Source organism: Volvox carteri (genome assembly GCF_000143455.1).
Source record: "Volvox carteri f. nagariensis unplaced genomic scaffold VOLCAscaffold_11, whole genome shotgun sequence".
Lineage (NCBI taxonomy): Eukaryota > Viridiplantae > Chlorophyta > Chlorophyceae > Chlamydomonadales > Volvocaceae > Volvox > Volvox carteri.
In genome coordinates, this window is record NW_003307554.1 from 929,896 (window position 1) to 948,176 (window position 18,281).

The 18,281-nt window shown below is 59.7% G+C and overlaps 2 protein-coding genes across 2 annotated transcripts; one reads left to right on the top strand and one right to left on the bottom strand.

Moving 5' to 3' along the window:
• Positions 1 to 834: 834 nt before the first annotated feature.
• On the top strand, positions 835 to 3,540 carry VOLCADRAFT_89090 (uncharacterized protein; the record flags this gene model as incomplete). The annotated part of the gene is made up of 8 exons (XM_002948655.1): positions 835 to 987; positions 1,200 to 1,270; positions 1,584 to 1,667; positions 2,011 to 2,081; positions 2,209 to 2,404; positions 2,722 to 2,852; positions 2,967 to 3,113; positions 3,323 to 3,540. The coding sequence occupies 8 exons, from the start codon at positions 835 to 837 to the stop codon at positions 3,538 to 3,540; spliced, it is 1,071 nt and encodes a 356-aa protein (XP_002948701.1).
• Positions 3,541 to 5,042: 1,502 nt separating this feature from the next.
• VOLCADRAFT_89091 (uncharacterized protein) lies at positions 5,043 to 18,201 on the bottom strand (the record flags this gene model as incomplete). The annotated part of the gene is made up of 21 exons (XM_002948778.1): positions 5,043 to 5,123; positions 5,249 to 5,431; positions 5,712 to 6,288; positions 6,573 to 6,699; positions 7,244 to 7,757; positions 8,231 to 9,128; positions 9,362 to 9,538; positions 9,842 to 10,110; positions 10,494 to 10,589; positions 10,632 to 10,888; positions 10,976 to 11,111; positions 11,450 to 11,926; positions 12,232 to 12,348; positions 12,640 to 12,753; positions 13,042 to 14,172; positions 14,510 to 14,617; positions 15,561 to 15,874; positions 16,200 to 17,201; positions 17,286 to 17,352; positions 17,713 to 17,832; positions 17,947 to 18,201. The coding sequence occupies 21 exons, from the start codon at positions 18,199 to 18,201 to the stop codon at positions 5,043 to 5,045; spliced, it is 7,020 nt and encodes a 2,339-aa protein (XP_002948824.1).
• Between the last annotated feature and the right edge of the window lie 80 nt (positions 18,202 to 18,281).

The following is an 18,281-nucleotide window of genomic DNA, read 5'->3' on the forward strand; positions in this document are numbered from 1 at the left end:
GCAAAATGCCTCCAGGATGCAACGTTTTTTCTTAAAGATACAAAATACTTCATCTTTAAACCATAATCTTTAACTGTTTCTGCGACGAGAGCGGCAGTTAAGGGTCGGTGCATTGTGCAGCCTTCGATAGTTTTGGGGGTCATTGCTTTTCATTATATGCGCCAAGTACCCTCCTTCGATGAACATTGCCGTGTCTCACTCTATGACATTCTAATTCAGAATGCCGACGCGGCTTTCATGGAACATATTGCGGAGGTATAGAGAAGAAGCAACCGTAACAAACTCCATGTAACTAAAAATTCTGCTGCTGACCTGTTCGGGACGCAGTCAACGACGACTAACCGCCGTCCCGCTTCGATAGACTTCGTTTCGCTTCGCCCGCACCTTGGACACGACCGCACCACCGACGACGCACGACGCAACCAAAACCCTCCATGTTACCGCCTTAGATGATGCCTTCCGTAATCGAGCCAAGAACCAAACTCATGTTTTTGTTTGAACGCACTGCAGTAACACGGTTTGTCCGGAGTGACAGTATCCTACCTTCCTGATGCTGTCCAACACGCTGTATGTTTGCGTTCCCCCCAGCTGCTCCTCCTTGTTGAAGCATATAATCGAACACTGCATCCCTGCTACACTGCATCTTCGGTCTGTTCAGCTTGTTCGCGTCCAGTAGCATAGGAAAGGAAAGGTTTTTTCTTGTAATCCTCCTCCGCCTCCATCCAGTCCTACGTCCGGCACTGAAGGGAGTGCGAGTAGAGCGGAAAGGAAAGAAACCAAAGGAGGGGTCGGAGAGAGCGCGGTCCAACCAGAGCCTTGAGCTGACCAAGCAGAATGGCTTCAGAGCTCATCCTGGACAGCACCTTGACGGCATTGCTGCCCGAATGGCTGCGTCGCCAAGCCTTTTGGAGACCGCAGCATGACATGGCTGATCTGTTCGGAAAGGTGTACATCGTGACAGGCGGCAACTCAGGCGTTGGCTTCCAGGTAACTATGCCTCCTAAAGGCACAAGATGCAACACGAATAAACGCATAATAAGATATCTATCAAGTAAAATATGAACCTTTGCTTGAGTCGCGTCGGAGTTTTTCACTCGCATATGTGTCCAGGCTTTTTCGCGCCTCAGCCTCTATACAGACTGCTGTGACCCAGATCGCATCACCTGCGCACCACGCCGCCCTTGCCCCCATACCATCAGGTGGTCAAATGGCTGGCTGCCAGCAACGCCACCGTCATTCTGGCCACACACAACATGCCTGGAGCTAGAAAGTGAGCGAGTACCGGTACTGACTGCCTGGGTCGGTGGGTCGGTGGGTCGGTGGGTCGTCATCATCCTCTCAATGGGAAGTCAGGACGCAATTGAAGGGTTATGGCTCCTGGATTTGAAAAAAATCGACACATAATATTTAATGCATTTTGAATGTGAATGTTGTCAAGGCGCGTCGTCTACCCGGGCAAGACCGGCCCCGCGCATCAGGTTTGGAGGAGTAGGTGAGGGGCGGGATACGTCTGCGGCAGGAGACAACATAACCGAACGGGGAACCGGCCGAGGAACACATCAAACCCCCCACATCTCCCACAGAGCCGTACGGGACCTCCAGCGCGACATGCCGTACCTCACAGAGTTTCGAGTACGCCCCATGTTCCTGGACATGACATCCCTGGCGTGAGTACGGCAGTACACCCATTAAGACGGCAATCGCGGTACCCAAGATTACAGGAGATTATACGGGAGAAGAAGCGCGGAAATAGGAAGACAGGACAAAAGGATATCGTTGTTGGTAAAAAGCAGGACGGGACTGAGCAGGTGACGGGTGCGGAAGGATGGAGTTCGAGTGCCGTACCCTGGGGTACGGCGAGGCCGGGGCTCTCACGCCACCGCCCTCCCCCCACCCTTAACTGCATCACATTTTGCTCTCGCATCCCGCCCGGGCGCTCGTACCATCTTCTGCACTAATGTACGACATCACACCAACTCATAACTCCGCAATTCCACAATTCAACTCCAGGAGTATTGCCAAGTTTGTTGCTGACTTCGCGACTACAGGACTACCGCTCCATGGGTTGGTCAACGCGGCAGGTGCGAGAATAGCTTGTGGGTGTATGCTGGGGCCCTGGGACCGCGTGCGCGGGGCAGATGGCCGGCTGTGTGGCAGCTCGTTCGCCCCGGGCCCATACACAAACGCACACGCACACGGCCCCCGCAGGAGAGGCCATGGGGCTTCCAGGACGCGGTGCAGACGGCAAGCTGCCAAACCACACGCTGGTCACCAACTATTACGGGCCCTTCTACCTGACCCACCTGCTGCTGCAGCAGCTGACCGCCTCCGCACCAAGCAGGGTAGTGAACGTGTGTTCCGCTCTGGGGGAGTACATGGGCACAGTGGACTGGGAGGATCTGTGGTGAGAAAAGTGTGGCGAGATGGGGGGAATGTGGGGATTTCTGAGTTGGATTGGCACACCCAGTTTTAAGTCTTTTTCAAGGCGCTTTTGGGGCCGTTTTCAGGGCGTTTTGGGTGACAAGGAGACTTCCTTAGGAACGTTGAAATCGATCCCAATACATCGCTCAAAGCGCCAAATCCAAATCCAAGTCCAAATGTGCAACATAATCCATAAGTAACCTTGACAAAAATCCCATTGTCACTGCGCTGTGGCTGCATATACCGTTAGACCCCCTCTCCTCCCTTGTTTCTTTTTACTGAACACCGTCACCACCACAGCGGTAAGAAGCTCGCGGATAGTGACCCTCTGGCCGCGTACAACACCTCCAAGAGGATGCTTTCAATGGCCACCCGGGAGCTGGCGGTGCGCTGCCGGGGAACTGGCGTCGACGTGTATGCCGTACACCCTGGTGAGTACGGCAATAGGACAGGCCACGAGCGCAAAGGTACCAGCAACCGCAACAGGATCCTCTATTGGATCCTGCTACGTGCATTGAACATACAACTACGCACCACCCACGCAGGGTTCGCCGCCACCAACTTATGGCACAAGTCCCTCCGCCGCTACCCCGCCGCGCGCCTGTTCAATGTGGTGGAGGAGTGGTTCGCGCAGCACCCCTTCTACGGCGCGCTGCCGGCGCTGTACGCCCTGTCAGAGCCACGACTGCAAGGTGGGTCGGTGCTTGAGACGCATGCGGGAGTTTCGGAGCCGGCTGGAAATGCGGGTTTTTCGGAGTCCCTGTATGCCCGTGTATGGTGATCGAGCCCGCCAATTGAAGGAGTGATATGCGTATCGCTTAGAAGCAAGCGCTGCTAGCCCAAAGATGTACGGTGGCCGCCTAATTAGGTCTTGCGAATCGAAATCCGTACGACGATACAGGTCGCAGCGGGCTGTACATCGGGCCTCCCATAATGTTGCCTCTGGTGCTGCACACCCATGTGGGGGACTATTGGCTGAGGGAGTCTCGAGACGAGGCCTCCTGTGCACGGCTGTATGACGCAACGGTCAAGATCGTGGCCAGCATCATCAGCGACGGCGTGCTGGCGGGTGGCGACGGCGGTGGCGCTACCGCCAGCGCTCCTGCCGGCGTGGAGTGACCGGAGTGGGAGCGTCGCGACGGTGGAGACCAGCCCCGGATGCGCAACCGGACGACTGGAAACATGTCGTATCAAAGTCGTACACTCGAGGCAGGAGTGGTGTCTTTTTATTGCCGTCTTGGTATGCACGTGCTAATGCAGTTCATGTGCACGACCGCAGGAGAAAAGAGATAGGAATTAGTATATGGCGTAATCGTATATGAGTGCGCCGGGCCTAGAGGCCTTCGCCAGTTCGATTGTTCTTGGCGCCTGTTTTTGCTTCGTTGCAGACAAATTGACACGAGCCCCATCTCTTTCATGAGTGCGTCCATCACTCGGTGTTATTGGTATTGCGCTGGCAAATGGGAGGAAGCCCACAGCTTTCCCTGGATGTGATAGAACGGAATCCGTCATGCAGCCCCGCCCGCCAGTCACACACTCCGCACCTCACAAAAATTGAGGTGAGATTCTGACACTTGAGTTTCGCAGGTCGCAGGTCCTGTTCCTGGGTCACCAAGACGTCCGTCGGCACGGCCGATGCAGACGGCCAATGCGCAGCATCGGCCGAAGACTGTCCAATGCGCAGCATCGGCCGAAGACTGTCCATTGAAAACAAAGGGAAGGCACTCGTTACCTGTACTCGTTGATTGCCTAGGAAATTCAGCTCCCATCTACAAACTACACCCGTGTCTTGGTCTTGGTTTAGCTGTAGTCTGTCCCAACCGCGAGTCTTACCAGCGACATCTACGAGACACACAGTCCGCCCCAGTACATTCTGGCCTTGGCCGCCGTGCACGTGTACTTAACTACATCCGCTTAGAAACTGTATATAAACTCCATGAACCGTGGCGGCGTCGCGTCACTTTACCTCACATCGCGTCACACGCCCTAAACTGTTATGTTCTCCATGGTAAACGTAAAAACCATCGTTATCAAGTCGTTTTAGTGCATCCGTCTTTCGCGTCACCCTTCTTGTTCCTTTTATCCCTAACTACGGGTTCCCAACCTGTTCACTACGTGCACAGCATCCCGCCCCAGCCCTTCCGTTTCCCTGATGTCATGCTGCTGCCAGTTATCGTACTGTGGTTTCCAGCTGCGCTATGTCCACCCCTCACCTTTCTGTCCGAACAGCTCTTGTTCTCGTCATTGTCTGGTCATTCTTCTACCCCTAACTGCCAGCATGGTATCCGCTTGGCCCGGGCTAGCTCGCTGCCCACTTCTCCCGCGTATACTTTTCCCTTCCCTTCAAGCAGGTCAGCCAAACCACCCACCATTTCCCATTACCCGCGCGGAGCTATCGATCCTCCTCGTTGCTTTCCGCCTCCTCCCGGTCCTCCCTCTCTCCAGCACGATGGCAACAGGGCCTGAAGAACCCCAATGCCAGCCAAGGAAACCCTAAGAAAGCCAGGTATACTTTCCTGTGGAAGTGCGATCTGGCCAGATAACTTAGGTAAGATAACTAACTAGCTGCCACTGCCTGAGGCCCCAACCCGCCAACCCCGCCCAGGCCCAACCCTAAACCACTAGCCCCAGCTCCCACACCGCTTGGTGTCGCCATCCCCTGCCCCCTCTCGAGCTCCAAAGATGCCAGCCAGTCGCGGGCGCTGTGATGGCGGTGATGATGATGGTTGTGGTTGTGGTGATGGGAAGCGGCCGCGGCAGCGGAAGTGCCGCCTCCGGCACCAGCGGCCGCCAGCACCGCGAGGAAGCTGTCGCACAGCTGACCCACGCGGGCCAACAAACGCATGAGGCGAGTGCGCCGCGCGGCTGAGGTGGCGGCGCCTGGCGTGTCGGCGGTGATGGCAGCGTGGGCCAGGGACTCGGAGGCGCACATGCACTGATCAAGGAGTGCGGAGAGGTCGCGGGTTCGAGGCCAGGCGGGTCCGAGACTTGCAGCCTCGCCCTGGCTCAGCTGTGTATGAAAAAGAGGAGCAGAGAGGGGTCCAACGCGGAATGAAATGGGTCTGGAAAGCGAAAAGAACGAGCTACTGGAAAAGAAGGAATGCATTAAAAATGCAAGACGGTGGGCAGCGGGGGCCCCGGGGAAAGGAGGGGAATATGCGGAAGATCATAATGGGACGCAAGTGCATGCCACGTGCTTTCAGGCGAGTAGGGAGACGTAGCCCCATGCGGCGTGCCCACTGAAGAAACCTGTGTACAGACCGCCGTACATCGCAGTTGCATTGCCGTACCTGCGGCGACGATGCAACGAGGAACATCAGCGCGTGCTGCGCGCACACGTACAACTTCTCCGCCATCTCGGCGCTATACTCGCTGCACACCGCATCACCACCGCCACCGCTGCCCGCCGCCCCTGGAGTGGCGGCGGGACCCGCCGTACCGGCACCGGCGGCGTTGCCGCCAGGTGTCCCAAGGCCGCTTGCGGCCCGGACCGGAGTTGCCGCGGCCCCAAACGCGAGGCCGCCTCCAGCCACCGGCGTAACCGGCACCGACATGCCCGGCGGCAATCCCTCCGAGAAGCCGCGAGCGAGACTACTGAGGCTGGGGATGGCGCCGGCGATGGGTGAGCCGATACCACCTGTAAGGCCGCCATTGCTGCCCGCGGCGGCGGCGGTGGCGCCTGCCGCCTGGCCGCCTGCAGCGGTACCGAATGTGCAGGCTCGAAACCAGCCGTCCGTGTTGGGTATGCCGGCGGCTGGTGTGGCGGCTAGTGCGGCCTCACGTGCGGTGCGGGGCCGGCAGTCAACGCCGAAGGACTTGGACAAGGTGGGCTGGGCCAGCCATGTCAGCAGAGTCGACACGGCGGTCCTGAAAGGGGTCCACACCGAATATCAAAAAGTGTTATTCGTCAACGTCAACGTCAATGTCAACGTCGACGTCACGAAAAACACCCGAGAAACAAAAACGTCCCTAGGGTAACCACTTCGAAATGAATATGCGCGCGTTATATAAATATTCCGCGGCATGAATTTGCGACGCGGTAAACCCAAAACTGCTCGCAATCGAAAAACGCTCTCTACACACGTAGCAGGTGGTCTCATGGCGCGATAATAACAATTCCCTTACGTAATCCCGATAATCCCCTTACGTACCTGAAGTTGAGCAAGGAGGCAGGCAGCACCATGTGCCAGCCGCCCAGGTAGGCGGTCAGCTCCCCCAGCAAAAACAACGCAGCCTCCAACTCCACCAGACCCGCCAGTGTCAGCGGCTGCACCACATCTCCCCCCGGCGGCAGCACCGCCAGCATCAGTCGGGGCTCCAATGCCAGCAGCAGGTCCAAAGCCTAAACAGGACGTCAAGAAGGGCACAAGAGGCGGAATGAGGACATGAAGGAAGACACGGGGTTAAGTGGCGGATCCCAAGCAGGACACACAGGAGAAGAAGCTGACAACCGGGAAGGAGGGCGTGGGGGCAGCGGCCGCCGCAGCGGCGGCGGAGAGCACCGCGGAGGAGAGAGGAAAGAGGAATGCGAGGAATGTCATGGCCGCAATAAGGAAACCCTAGGCCTTTCCGCAAGCTAGAGAGCGTGCGAGAGAGAGGGAAGGGGAGAGAGAGAGGGGGGGAGAGAGAGAGAATGGGGGAGAGGGAGGGACCTGCGAGCTGCATCTCACCTCCCGTTCCATGCTCATGTGCTGGCCGAGCGTCTTGAGCAATGCCCCGGAGAACTGCAACAGCGTACACCACTGCCGGTGCACAGGCGACCAAACCTCGCCCTCGCCGACGGCAGTAGACGGCCCCGCTGCCGTAGAGGGCAGGTACGCACCGCAGGTGTCCGGCAGCAGCGGGCCCCCGCTGCCCAAGAACCGCGAACGTCCTGCGGTAGACGCGTAGGTGCCATCCACGCCCGGCCTGTACGGCCCCGTACCCGTCACCGCAATGACGGAGAACGCCGCCAGCCTGCCTCCGGTGCCGGACAGCAGGTGGCGTCCCGCCGCCACGAGCTGATCGACAATGCCCCTGTCGTACAGCGCTCGGGCGCCGTCAGGCGCCTGCGCAACCGCCAACGCCAAAGTGAGCATGCCCAGGTCGCCCGCAGCCGCCGCCGCATCGCCGCCTTGGAGGGAGGCAGAACCGCCACCGCTTAAGCCGCCGCCAGACGCGGCGGCCGCCGCCAGGGCTGCGGCGCGGCTGGCGGCAGCGAGTATGTGCTGGCCCAGATCCAGGTGGTTGAGTAGGAGTGACAACCAGTCGTGTGTGGCCAGGTGGCGGGTGCTCTCCAGTAGCAGCTGTGCCGCCAAGGAGGTGGATATGCAGCCGCTGGCGGCCAAATCGCACAGCTGCAACGTGGATGGGAAAAAAGTAAATCGCAGCAGTGCGTGCATATGTGGACGCCTAACTGGATGTGAAATTGTGCGTGCGTAATGGCTTGTCGCCAAACATGGATACATATCGAGGAATGCGCAAAAACGAAGGCGAAGGGGCAACGGTGACAGTACATCAGCCTCGCTTGCATACACGCAACCTTCACATCGGTAAGACTTCGCGAACATATCAGGAAGCAATGACACAATTGGATACCTCCTGTCCGCAACACGCTCAAGACATCCTCTCCTCTCTCCTCCTCCTCCTTTCCTTTCCACTTCTTCCCCCACTCGTCCGCAGCTCGAGCCTCTTAAAATCAACCCGCCTGCGCAAACTTTAGTTCCCCTTTAGGGGATGGACTAAACTAAAGGTTTTGGTTCATCCCCTAAGGGGGAACTAAAGGCACAAGTACCCACGAACGGATACAACCCTAGTTTGCCTGCCCCACCTGCGGAATGGTGGACAGAAGTGATGCAGCCAGCTGCTGTCGGTCCCCCGCCTGCAGCAGCTGCAGCTCCGAAACCGCCACCGCGGACTCCGGCAGAAGCGGCCGTAGCGCCAGCAGCAGCGCGCCTGCCAGGCCATCTGTAATCTGCGCCGCCGCTGCCGGCGGACACTGCGGCAGCCCAGACGTCACTAACGCGCGCACCCACGCCGCTAGCTGCCTTGCCAAAGACACCACAAACGGCAAGTACGCCGGATCGGCGGCGACACCGCCACCACCATCTCCGGCGGCGGCGGCGGCGGTGCTGCTGCCGCCGCCGGCGCCCTGCCTGCTCCCCCGGGGACCAGTGGCCACAGGAGTAACGGCGATGGGGGTCCCTAAGACGCTGCCCAGCCCTATGGGGGTGCGTGCAGGTGTGGAGACGGCACCGCCGGAGCCGGCGGCGGCGGCCGGTGCTGATGACGGAGCTGTCAGCACCGGCCGTACACTCTGCAGCACGGACAACAGCAGCCGCGCGGCTGACAGGGCAGCGGCGATGTGCAGCGCGTGCAGACGCCGCAGGCCCCAGTCCGGTTGCAGCGTAGCACGGCTGTCCCGGCAGTCACACCAGGTCAGAAGCCCGCTGATGGCCGCCCAACAGGCCGACTGCACCACCGTCAGCAGGCCGCCGCCGCCGCCGCCGGCTGCCGCCGCCGGAGCCGTACTCGTCGACGGGCCGGCGTCGCCGGGGGTGGCGGGCTCGCGAGCTCGCGCTGGTGGATCAAGGAGCGCAGCGGCAGTGGTGGCGGCTCCGCTGCTGCTGCCGCTGGTAGCCTTAAGCAATTTGCCATCTTGTGCCAGTACGGATGTCAGCATGCAGGCGGCTTGCAGCTGGGCGAGCAGCGCCTCACCGAGCGAGGACCTACCCTCCCCCAAAAAACCAAGCGCGAGGCGGGGAAGGGACGGGACATTGCATTCATCTACATCCGCAAGTGCATGAGTGCAGCACAGCAGCAAAAATGCAACTGCGGCAGCCTTTCCTCCCTTTTCCCCCCCTTCCCTCAATCCCGCGCCGAGCAGCTACCCCCCCCAGCCCCAAAGACACTAATCCCCGATCCGCAACCCCCCGGGCCCCCTCCCCCAAAAAGTCCTCACGTCCTGTTGACGTCTCCCAGCGCCGCCGTCAGCAGATCTGAAGAGTTGAGCGACCCCGCCGCGGGCCCCAGCAGCGCCACCAGTCGGGACCTACTCAGCATATAGTCGTCGGTACCCGGCACCGGAGGCTCGGGGCCACCGGGCAGCTGGGCCAGGTCCGTAGTGGCCACATGACACCTGTGTGGGATGGGATGAGCACCCACGCGATGAGCACCCGCAGATATTATATTTTTTTATAAATGTCAATAAAGAGAAATTAACTGCCGGCGTGAACAGAGAGAGGGTTGGCCGTTTGGGCAGCAGCATGTGGGGTTGGAGTTAAGAGCTGGACTAGGAAGAGGCGGAGGAATGGCAGGAAAGTGTTCAAGTACGGAAGGGGTAAGACAGTGGCCTCACAGCCCCGCGCGGCACAGAAATCGCCAGGTCCCTATTCGCATTCTGGAAAGGTCTAAGGTCCCATTCCTCCTCCTTCGTAATCACCTGCTCACAAGCGCCGCCCCCAGGCACTGCCGCTGCAGCAACTGCGCCAGCGGGTGTGTGGGCGGCAGCTGCAGCATGTTGATGTCGCCTCCCGGGGATTGCTGATGAGTGCCCGTGGGTGAACCGTGGGTTGATTGTTGCTGCTGCTGCTGCTCTTGTTGTAGATGCGGCTGGTGAAGTGCCGCCACCTGGAGGTCGTCGTGCGCTGCCCGGATGTCCTCTGTGGTGACGGCCCCCTGGAGCAAAAGGGACCGAATACCGGAGAGCTCCTGCGTGAGGGCGGGGGTTGGAGAGCAAGGAAAAACATCCGAAAAGTCACCAAGGCTATTGCCCACCTGCGAAGGTGCATGTGGGGAAAGACGAACCACGAACGAGTGAAGCTGCTGCCAAGTAAAGAATGTACAAGAAGCAGAACTGACCGATAGGCGTTCTTGAAGGCGGCGTCCTAGGGATGATGTAATGAAGATGACGGCGGAAACCTGCCTACCTCGCCGCCAAGACTAAAATAAAAAGCGTGAGAAAGAAATGTATAACGAAGCGGTAAAAAAGAAAGAATTGGTGCAGAAGCGGCGAAGATGTAACGAACTGTTGATGTGAGCTCGAAAAAGTTTTTGGAGGAGGGGGCGAGTAGTGGATGTCAGCAGGCCCTCACCTCTCGCACCGCGGGCCCGAGGGACACCGCATCCGGCTCCGGCTCAGAACCGACCGCCACAGTGGCCCACAGCCCCGAAACCACCCCAACGCCCATCTCCAAGTACAGCGCCGTGGCGGCGATCTGCAGTGCGCCCACCGCGGCGGCGACAGTGGCAGCCGCTGCCCCAGCCCCACCGCCTCCGCCAGACTCCGAAACCGCACCACGCAGCAGCCGCAGCAGCCCGCCGCCACGCACCAGCCGATCCAGTACTGCCTGAACTTCACTGCCGGGGCCGCCGCCCCCAGTAGCCGCCGCCGCGGCCGGGATCCGCGCCCGAGCGAAGGCCTCTGCTGTCAGGATCTGCAGCGCAAAGGCCTCGCATAAGGCCCGATGAGCTGGAGCGGCCTCGGCAGCTGCCTGGGCCGCCGCCGCCACCACATGGGCATGCGGCGAAAGGGGGAAGGCAGAGCTAGTGGTTGCGGCAGCGGCTGGTGCCGTACCTGCCGGCACCGGCTCCAGACAGGCTTCCAAGCTGCTCCACAAGGCCGGCGCGGCGCGCAGCACGGATACGGCCCGGTGCGCGGCTGCGGGCTGGCGCCACATGGCCGCCAGGACACGCAGCGAGGAGGCGAGGACCTGCTCGACCGGGGCAGTAACAGAGGACAGTCCTCCTCTTTTTTATGTGCATCCTTCCACTCGTGGAGAGGCAATCATATGCAAGAACCACAGGACCCACTGCCTAGGCGTCCAAAGCCACAGCAGGAGGGACTGGGCTGGGAGGGTTGTGGAAGGAAAAGGGTTGAAGGAGGAGCTGGGACGGAGGGTAGGGGATGACCGAGTAGCGGCCGGGTGATGGAATGCAGTAGAACCAGAGGTGTTAGTCCCTGGCTGATACGTAAGGGGATCAGATCCGTTATATGGATCCCGCACCTGGGTTTTCCCTTTATATTGCCCTTTAAGGCACACGCCCTTACCTCCGGTTGCTCCTGCTTCAGCTTTGCCGCCTGCTGCAGCGTCGCATACAGCCCGTCCAGTGCCTGGCGTGACGTCCGCGGACCCCTGCGCACCGCCACAGCCCCTGCCGCCGCAACAGTCCCAGTTCCGTCTGGTGCCGGTAGCGCCAGCGGCGGCGGCCCGCCGCCGCCGCTGCTGCCACCGCCACCCCTTGCGCGATGCCTCTGCTGCTCCTCCTCTAACTCTGACGGGAAAAGCAGGGCGTCTAGAAGCTCCGCATGATGAGCCACTGCCTCAGCTGCCAGTTGGGCGGAGAGGGCGTGGTGCTGGGGGTGCCTGGCGGCGGCGTCGCCACGCAGTAGCGCTCGTAGGCAGGCTTCCGCGGGACTGCCGCTGGGTATGGCAAGCGCCAGCGTGACGGCGGGCAGGGAACGGGAGACGGGACGCGCCACGCAGGCGGCGATGGAGAGCAAGGCGCGCAGGGCGCGGTAGCTGATCTGCGAGGTATAGCAGGCCAGCAGTGTGCAGCGGCAGTGGGTAACAGGCGACGGCCGCGAGGAAAAAAGCAAGAAGCACCTGGACGCAAGCATGGCACTTGTGTGGGCATCATCACCGTTACTGTGATAATAAACCTCCTGTGGTGACAATCCAAAAGAAAGTGAAGACAACGAACCTATGTTAGTTATTAATGATGGCGTCTATGGCCCGAATGATCCGTATTAACCATCTAGCCACCAAAAAACGCAATTCCTTAGGTAACAATGTCTGAAGAAGCGGCGAGACCCATGGGTCAGTCGCTCACCTGGTGCTCAGCCGGGGTTATGTCCCGGTCCGCCTCGTGGTAAGCAATGTAGGACGCCACGTGCGATGCGGGCGTCGGATCCTGACCCGAAAACAGAAACTCCTCAAAGGGCTGCTCCTGTGGCCGCCGTACAGGAAACATGACCAGTTCATTCATCCGCAAGCAACGCAAACGGGCAGGAAGAAGGGCACGAACAAAGCTACGTCGCGACAAGGATACAACCCTAAAGACATGACAATTACACGTACGCAGGTAAGCATCATCACAAGACGACTACCACCTACCCACCCAACCACCCACCGGGGGGATGTCCCAGGAGGCAGATGCTATATGCTAACGTCGCACGTACCCCACACACACCCCGGCTTATTACACCCAGCCCAATCCCCAACCCGGCACGCCGGTTACCTGCGGGTGTACGCCCGCCGCCGCCAGCAGCGGCGGGATAAGCTGCACCACCTCCCCAGCACATTCCTCCAAGAGGGGCAGCTCGGGCCGGGACGGGTCGTCTCCTCGTAGGCGCTGCAGGGCCGAGGAAGCGAGTGCTTAAAAGGACAAGAGTGGCATCCCAATGCCACCTCCTTCGCCACGATTTTTCCTTCCGCGTCCCCTCTATCACCAACTCGGCTGCTTTCCCAAAGGCCTCCGGACATACGTACAATTACAACCCACGTAGCCTTCTCTTCTGAACGCTGCGCATCCATACGCGTGTACCCCTGGATGCACTCGCGATCCGCACCATTGCCCCTCGCTAGGCATACAGCCACCCTTCAGGCCCCCCGCCCAAGCATGCGCGCTCGCCATACCCACCTCCAGCACATCCGCGGGCGGCGGCAGGCAGCGAGCGAGCAGCACACCGCCGTGCAGCAATAAAAGCTTCAGCAGCGCCGCTGATAGCACCGACACATGCAGCCTCGGCGCCGCCGCCCGCATAATATCATCAGGAGACAGAGAAGCAGAGCCCAACTCCTCCGGACTAGTGGCCGCTGAGCTCAGCGCTGCATGGCCGGCGCCAGTCCCGCCGTACGTCAGCAGCAACGTGGTGCCGCTGGTGCTGCCATCGCGGCCAGGTATCGTGATTGCCACCTTCGGCGGTGGCGGCGCCGCCAGTGCCGAAATGTCCGGATCGGACACGTAGGCCCCAGCAGTCAGGGCAAGACGCACGACGCGTAATGACCCGCGGGTCACTGCCCACCGCTCTTTGGCGCTCACGTAGCGCCAGTGATGGAGGTTGGGCAACATTTCGTACAATACGAACAGCGCTGCTACGGGAAGCGGTGTCGCTATGAAGCCTCGCTCCAACAGCAGGGCCAGCAGCGACAACAACGCAGTGGTGAGAGGGTAACGACCCATGGGTCGTTCAAGGTTATGTTGCAACGCCGACAGTGCCGGCAGCAGCCCGCAGAAGGAGTCGATGCACGACGGCACCGTGAACGACAGCAGCGCGATCAGTGGCACCGCCGGCGGCAGCCCCGCCAGAAGGTCTCCTCCAGGTGACGCCAACAGCTGCAGCTGCGGCAACAGCGTCAACACCTTTCCCGGCGAACGCGCCGCCACCGCCCCTAGCAACTCCGCAGCATCCGCCAATAGCTGCAGCGGTGGCGGCAACGGAGCTGCTGCCGCCGTCGCCGCAGTAGCGGCCGCCGGGTCAGCAGCTTGCGCTGCCGTCGACGCAAGACTCGCAGCCAGCTGCGGCCCGATGGCCAGCACGCCGGCCACGACATCAATCCAGAAGCGCTGGGTTCCGGAGCTCAGCCTTACCGATTGCGTTATTAGGTCCGCCAAAAGGGAAGGCTCCAAGGAGCAAAGGCTCGCCAACAGGGACAGCGTGTCGGACAAGTCACGCAACAGTGTCGGATCTGAACGCTCCAGCGGCAGGTTGTGTAGCAGAGCGTGCTCCAGCGTGGCCACGCAGTGGCAGGCACGGCCCAGAAGCAGCACCTGGAGAAGATCAGACAAACCAAGTACCCGTGATCACGTCGAATCCGTTGAAACACCATTTATTCACTCTGCCATTCAGCAACAACACAACAGGGGTTGCCTTTACTGCTGTGACGAGTGTGGCAGCAGCTGAGACATCCGAGAAAAACGAGGGACGCAGCGGCCAAGGGACTGCGAACATACTTTGCAGGATTCAGGCAATATGGGGATATAAGAACCACCGCCAGCGCCAGCGCAGGTACGGACGAGACCCAGACAACAATGGGGCGACGGACCGATGGTAGCGGTTGCACAACCCGTCGTCGTCGAGACCCCATCGTGCGCGCAATCCACGCACCTGTCCGTAGCTCCCGCCACTGATCTCCGCGTCCCAAGAAACCAGGACGTAGCGGCCCCGCAGCTCCGACAACGCCGCCGGCAGGGGAGTCAGTGTGCCCATGAAGCCCTACAGGAAGCATATGGAGCCATGCTTCAACAATCTCGGTTTTGATATGGTGTGTGAAACGGGGGGTTTATCTTCGCCCGTGGCAGCTACCCTGCGAAACCCTGCCTTCTCCGGTATTTCGGGGCACCCTCATCCAGTCATCCTACTCAACTTCTCAGTGGATCGCTCAGGTTCCGCACCCACCACCAGCATCCAACGGAATCTGCCGGGTCGACAGCGGCCCAACTCCATTCCTGGTCGGTTCGCAGGTTAACTTTATCCCAGGTCACCACCGTCCATCAACCAGGGGCGCAATACTTTGCTTAACTTAGGGTTTTCGGAAGGATTTTCGACCCTGACAGGTCTTGTATGTATATATGTATGTGTTGCACCTAGGTTGCGTTACCCTGGGAGGTGTAAAACGCCCGTGCGAGCCAGAGGCCCAAGAGCTTAAGAGAAACAAATTAGGTAAGGGACATAGTACCTCGCAAAAGTTCTGCTATCCAAGCAATATCCACAAAAACCAGGACACTATTCAATTATGACCGCCTGTGTAGAGACGAGCGCGTAAGCCAAATGCTATGTACCAGGTGGGCCAGCGAGCTTTGCTTGCTCGCTGTTCATCATGATCGGCTTCATATCGGAATTATTAGCTAAGGGGTACGTCCGAGCACTCACGACATGCAGAATAAGCTGGGCATTCTAGAAGAACATGCCGCTCGTCTTCCACCTAGCGCAGCGCGCACAAATTACAGATCCCCTGCTCACAGGGCTTTCCAGCAAAGGCACGATTCGCCGCTAGGTGCCACAGCACGTTCGAAACCTCGTCAAAGAACGGTGCATGAAGGATAGTTTGAATATACACGCAAGCCATCGCCGCAAAGCAAGCGTGAGATCAAACATGGTGAGTTAGAGAGCGGGATTATAGCAAGACAAAACATCATCAACGTCCCGACCCGCCAACCTGCGAAAGCACCAGCCCTGGCACATTGGGCGCCAAATTCCAGGGCAGCTCCGAAGTAAGCTCCACCTCCCCACCGCCAAGATGCCGGATGGCTGGTTCACTCGCGCTGTGCAGCACTACCAACGACACGGAACGCTGCAGGAAAGCGTACGCCGCACGCGCCGTGTCCGGTGAGGCTGCCGTCAGCCGTAGCAGCCGCAGCAAATGGTGCGGCACGGCCGGGAAGAGCCGCGCTGCAGAGGCCAGCAGCGAGCGCAGGGGCGCCGTGGCCGGCTGCGACTCATCCCACAGAGCGGCGCAGGCACGGGCGTCGCCTGCGGGGACGATGGCCATCAGGCCCGGCCAGCCAGGATGAAGAGGGGAATGAGAGGGGACAGTAGGGCTGCTGCAACTCAATCTTCCTATGCGTTAACCAGTAAGTCGTTAACCCGCGTGCCTTTTGACTGCATTCTCCCCCTGCGTCATCCGGTCTGTCTTAGCAGTGCTCCAAACAAACAGGTGGAAATCTCGCCCGGTAGCCGTTTCCCGGCACCGGCGAATGTGCCCCTCCTAACCCTGCAAACCACACGTGCCTTAGCCAAGCCTGATGGCCACGGCCCCACAATACCCTGTTCTTCGCCGTGCAGTCCGACAACTTACCTTCCATACACAGCTTGACCAGCGCAACTACCGCCTCATACATTGCTGGATCCACATTGTCAGCTCCAAGGTCAAAGGCAGTGCAAAGCACGCACAGCGCCTTGGTGGCGACGCTGCGGTACACAAGCAACAGCGCGCCGACGGCGCCACCGCACAGCGCCGTCAGCGCCGCAACGGCGGTGGTGAGACCGCCGACGGCGGCGACGCGGCCATCAAGCTCACGCGTGGCGCCGTCGAGGTCGCGAATCATGTGTCCGCCGCCGCTGACGTCTAGCAGCCGCAGACAGCCCGCCCAAGTAAGCAGCAACAGCGCTGTGGCTGGCGTGGCTGCGTACTGGCTGATCTGGTTGTGTACGCCCATGGTCTTGCCGCCCAGCGGCAGCGTAGCATCGGCCGCACCGGCGCCGGCCGCCGTCGGCGCCGCCGCCAGGCGAACGTGTCCCGGCAGGTCCACACAGCTCATGAGGAGAAGTGCCGCGAGCTGCTGGCTCAGAAGCGTTACCGTGTCGGCGCCACCGCCAGCACGGATGCCGTGCTCAGCTGCCGACGAACCCGAGCCGCCGGCTCCATTCTGAGCACCGCCGGTCTGCGCCGACAGAAAGACCCTGTCCAGTAGCAGACGCGCCAGCGCCTGCGCGCGCTCGGGTTTGCAGGCTATGTCGCACACCTCGTACAACAGCAGCAGGCAGTTGAGCAGCTCCAACCGCTCTGAAACCAGCTGCGACCGCATCTCGCCGCTTGCTGCGGAAAGCCAGCTAAGACTCGCAGCGGTACCGACAAAGCCGACGGTGGTGGTTGACACGGCGCCTGCAGTGCCCGTGGCGGCCGCAGCGGCGGGCGCGCATGCGGCCACGTCGCCGGCCTTTAGACGGCGGGTGATGGCGGCTGCGCCGTTCTCCAAGTTCTCTCGAAGCCTGGCATGCAGCTGCTCCTCGATATTGGATTTTATTAGGCGGTCTAGAAGGTCCGATAGGGCGCCACCAGCCTCGTCCGTTTCACCCGCTGACAGGGTAGTGTTGAGTTAGGTTAATGTCTATCGAAGTTTTAAGAGGGGGAATGTGGGTATTTCCCAGGAAATGTATTCACCTTTGAGCATAACCACCTGGATGCATTTGAGAAGCAAGATGCGCTCCGAGTTGTAGTATCGCAGAACCTGAAAGCGATGGCGAAAGCCGGCAAGCACCAGATGCAGGTTGGCAGGATTTCACAGAGGCACACGAACGGGGCAGCGGATGCTGAGATATTAGATGTGCACGACTGCCATGTCGTGGGCAACAGCCCACGAATGACCCGAGTTGGCTGTCCGTGGCTTAGCGGCTACTTGGGAAAGCTTGTCGTTCTTTTCCGCCAGGCACATTGGCTAGGAGTAGCTCGTCCAGTTGTTGCCTAAGTTGCGCGGGTGCATCCTATCCTGGAAGACCGTGATCCCGACCCAATACCCCCTCCCGCCACCTATTCGCTCCGCCAGCAGCCTCTCCCCCGGCCTAAAGTCAACGATTGCGGTTTCCATTACCTGAAGGATAGAGTCATTCAAGGCCGCTGGGTCATTCTCCGACAGATCATCCAGCTTGACGTCGGGGTTGTCCTTCAGCCAGCGCTTAAGCAGCAGCATGGCCTGGACCTCATCCAAGTCCTGCAATTTTTTGCATGAATTACATCCTTAGGTGATGCACGGAGCCTTGGGTCCCGGGACTCCTTGGGAGGCCTTGGCGGACGGTTGGCGCCAAACTCGGCGGCGTCAGCCTACCAGCAGCCTTGCTGCCCTGAGCGCCAGCGGACGTAACCTTGCATAGTAGCTGAATGTCTTTCCCTTAAACTCCAGCTGGAGCTTTTCAAGAATCTGCTTTCGGGAGGACTCATTGCACGGCTTGAACTTTTGCGTCCCATAGAGAAGCCAATCAAAGTGATCATCAAGCGCTGATTTTGAATAATTTCCATCCTGTAGTCTTCTATGAAAAGAAGCGTGCGAAGCCCAGAAAAGCGAGTCGAACGACTGCGCCATTTTGCAGCTCCTTTCAGTGTTTCGATATAATATTACTTACATAATTTACTATGAAAAAACGTCGGTGATAATACTGCTAT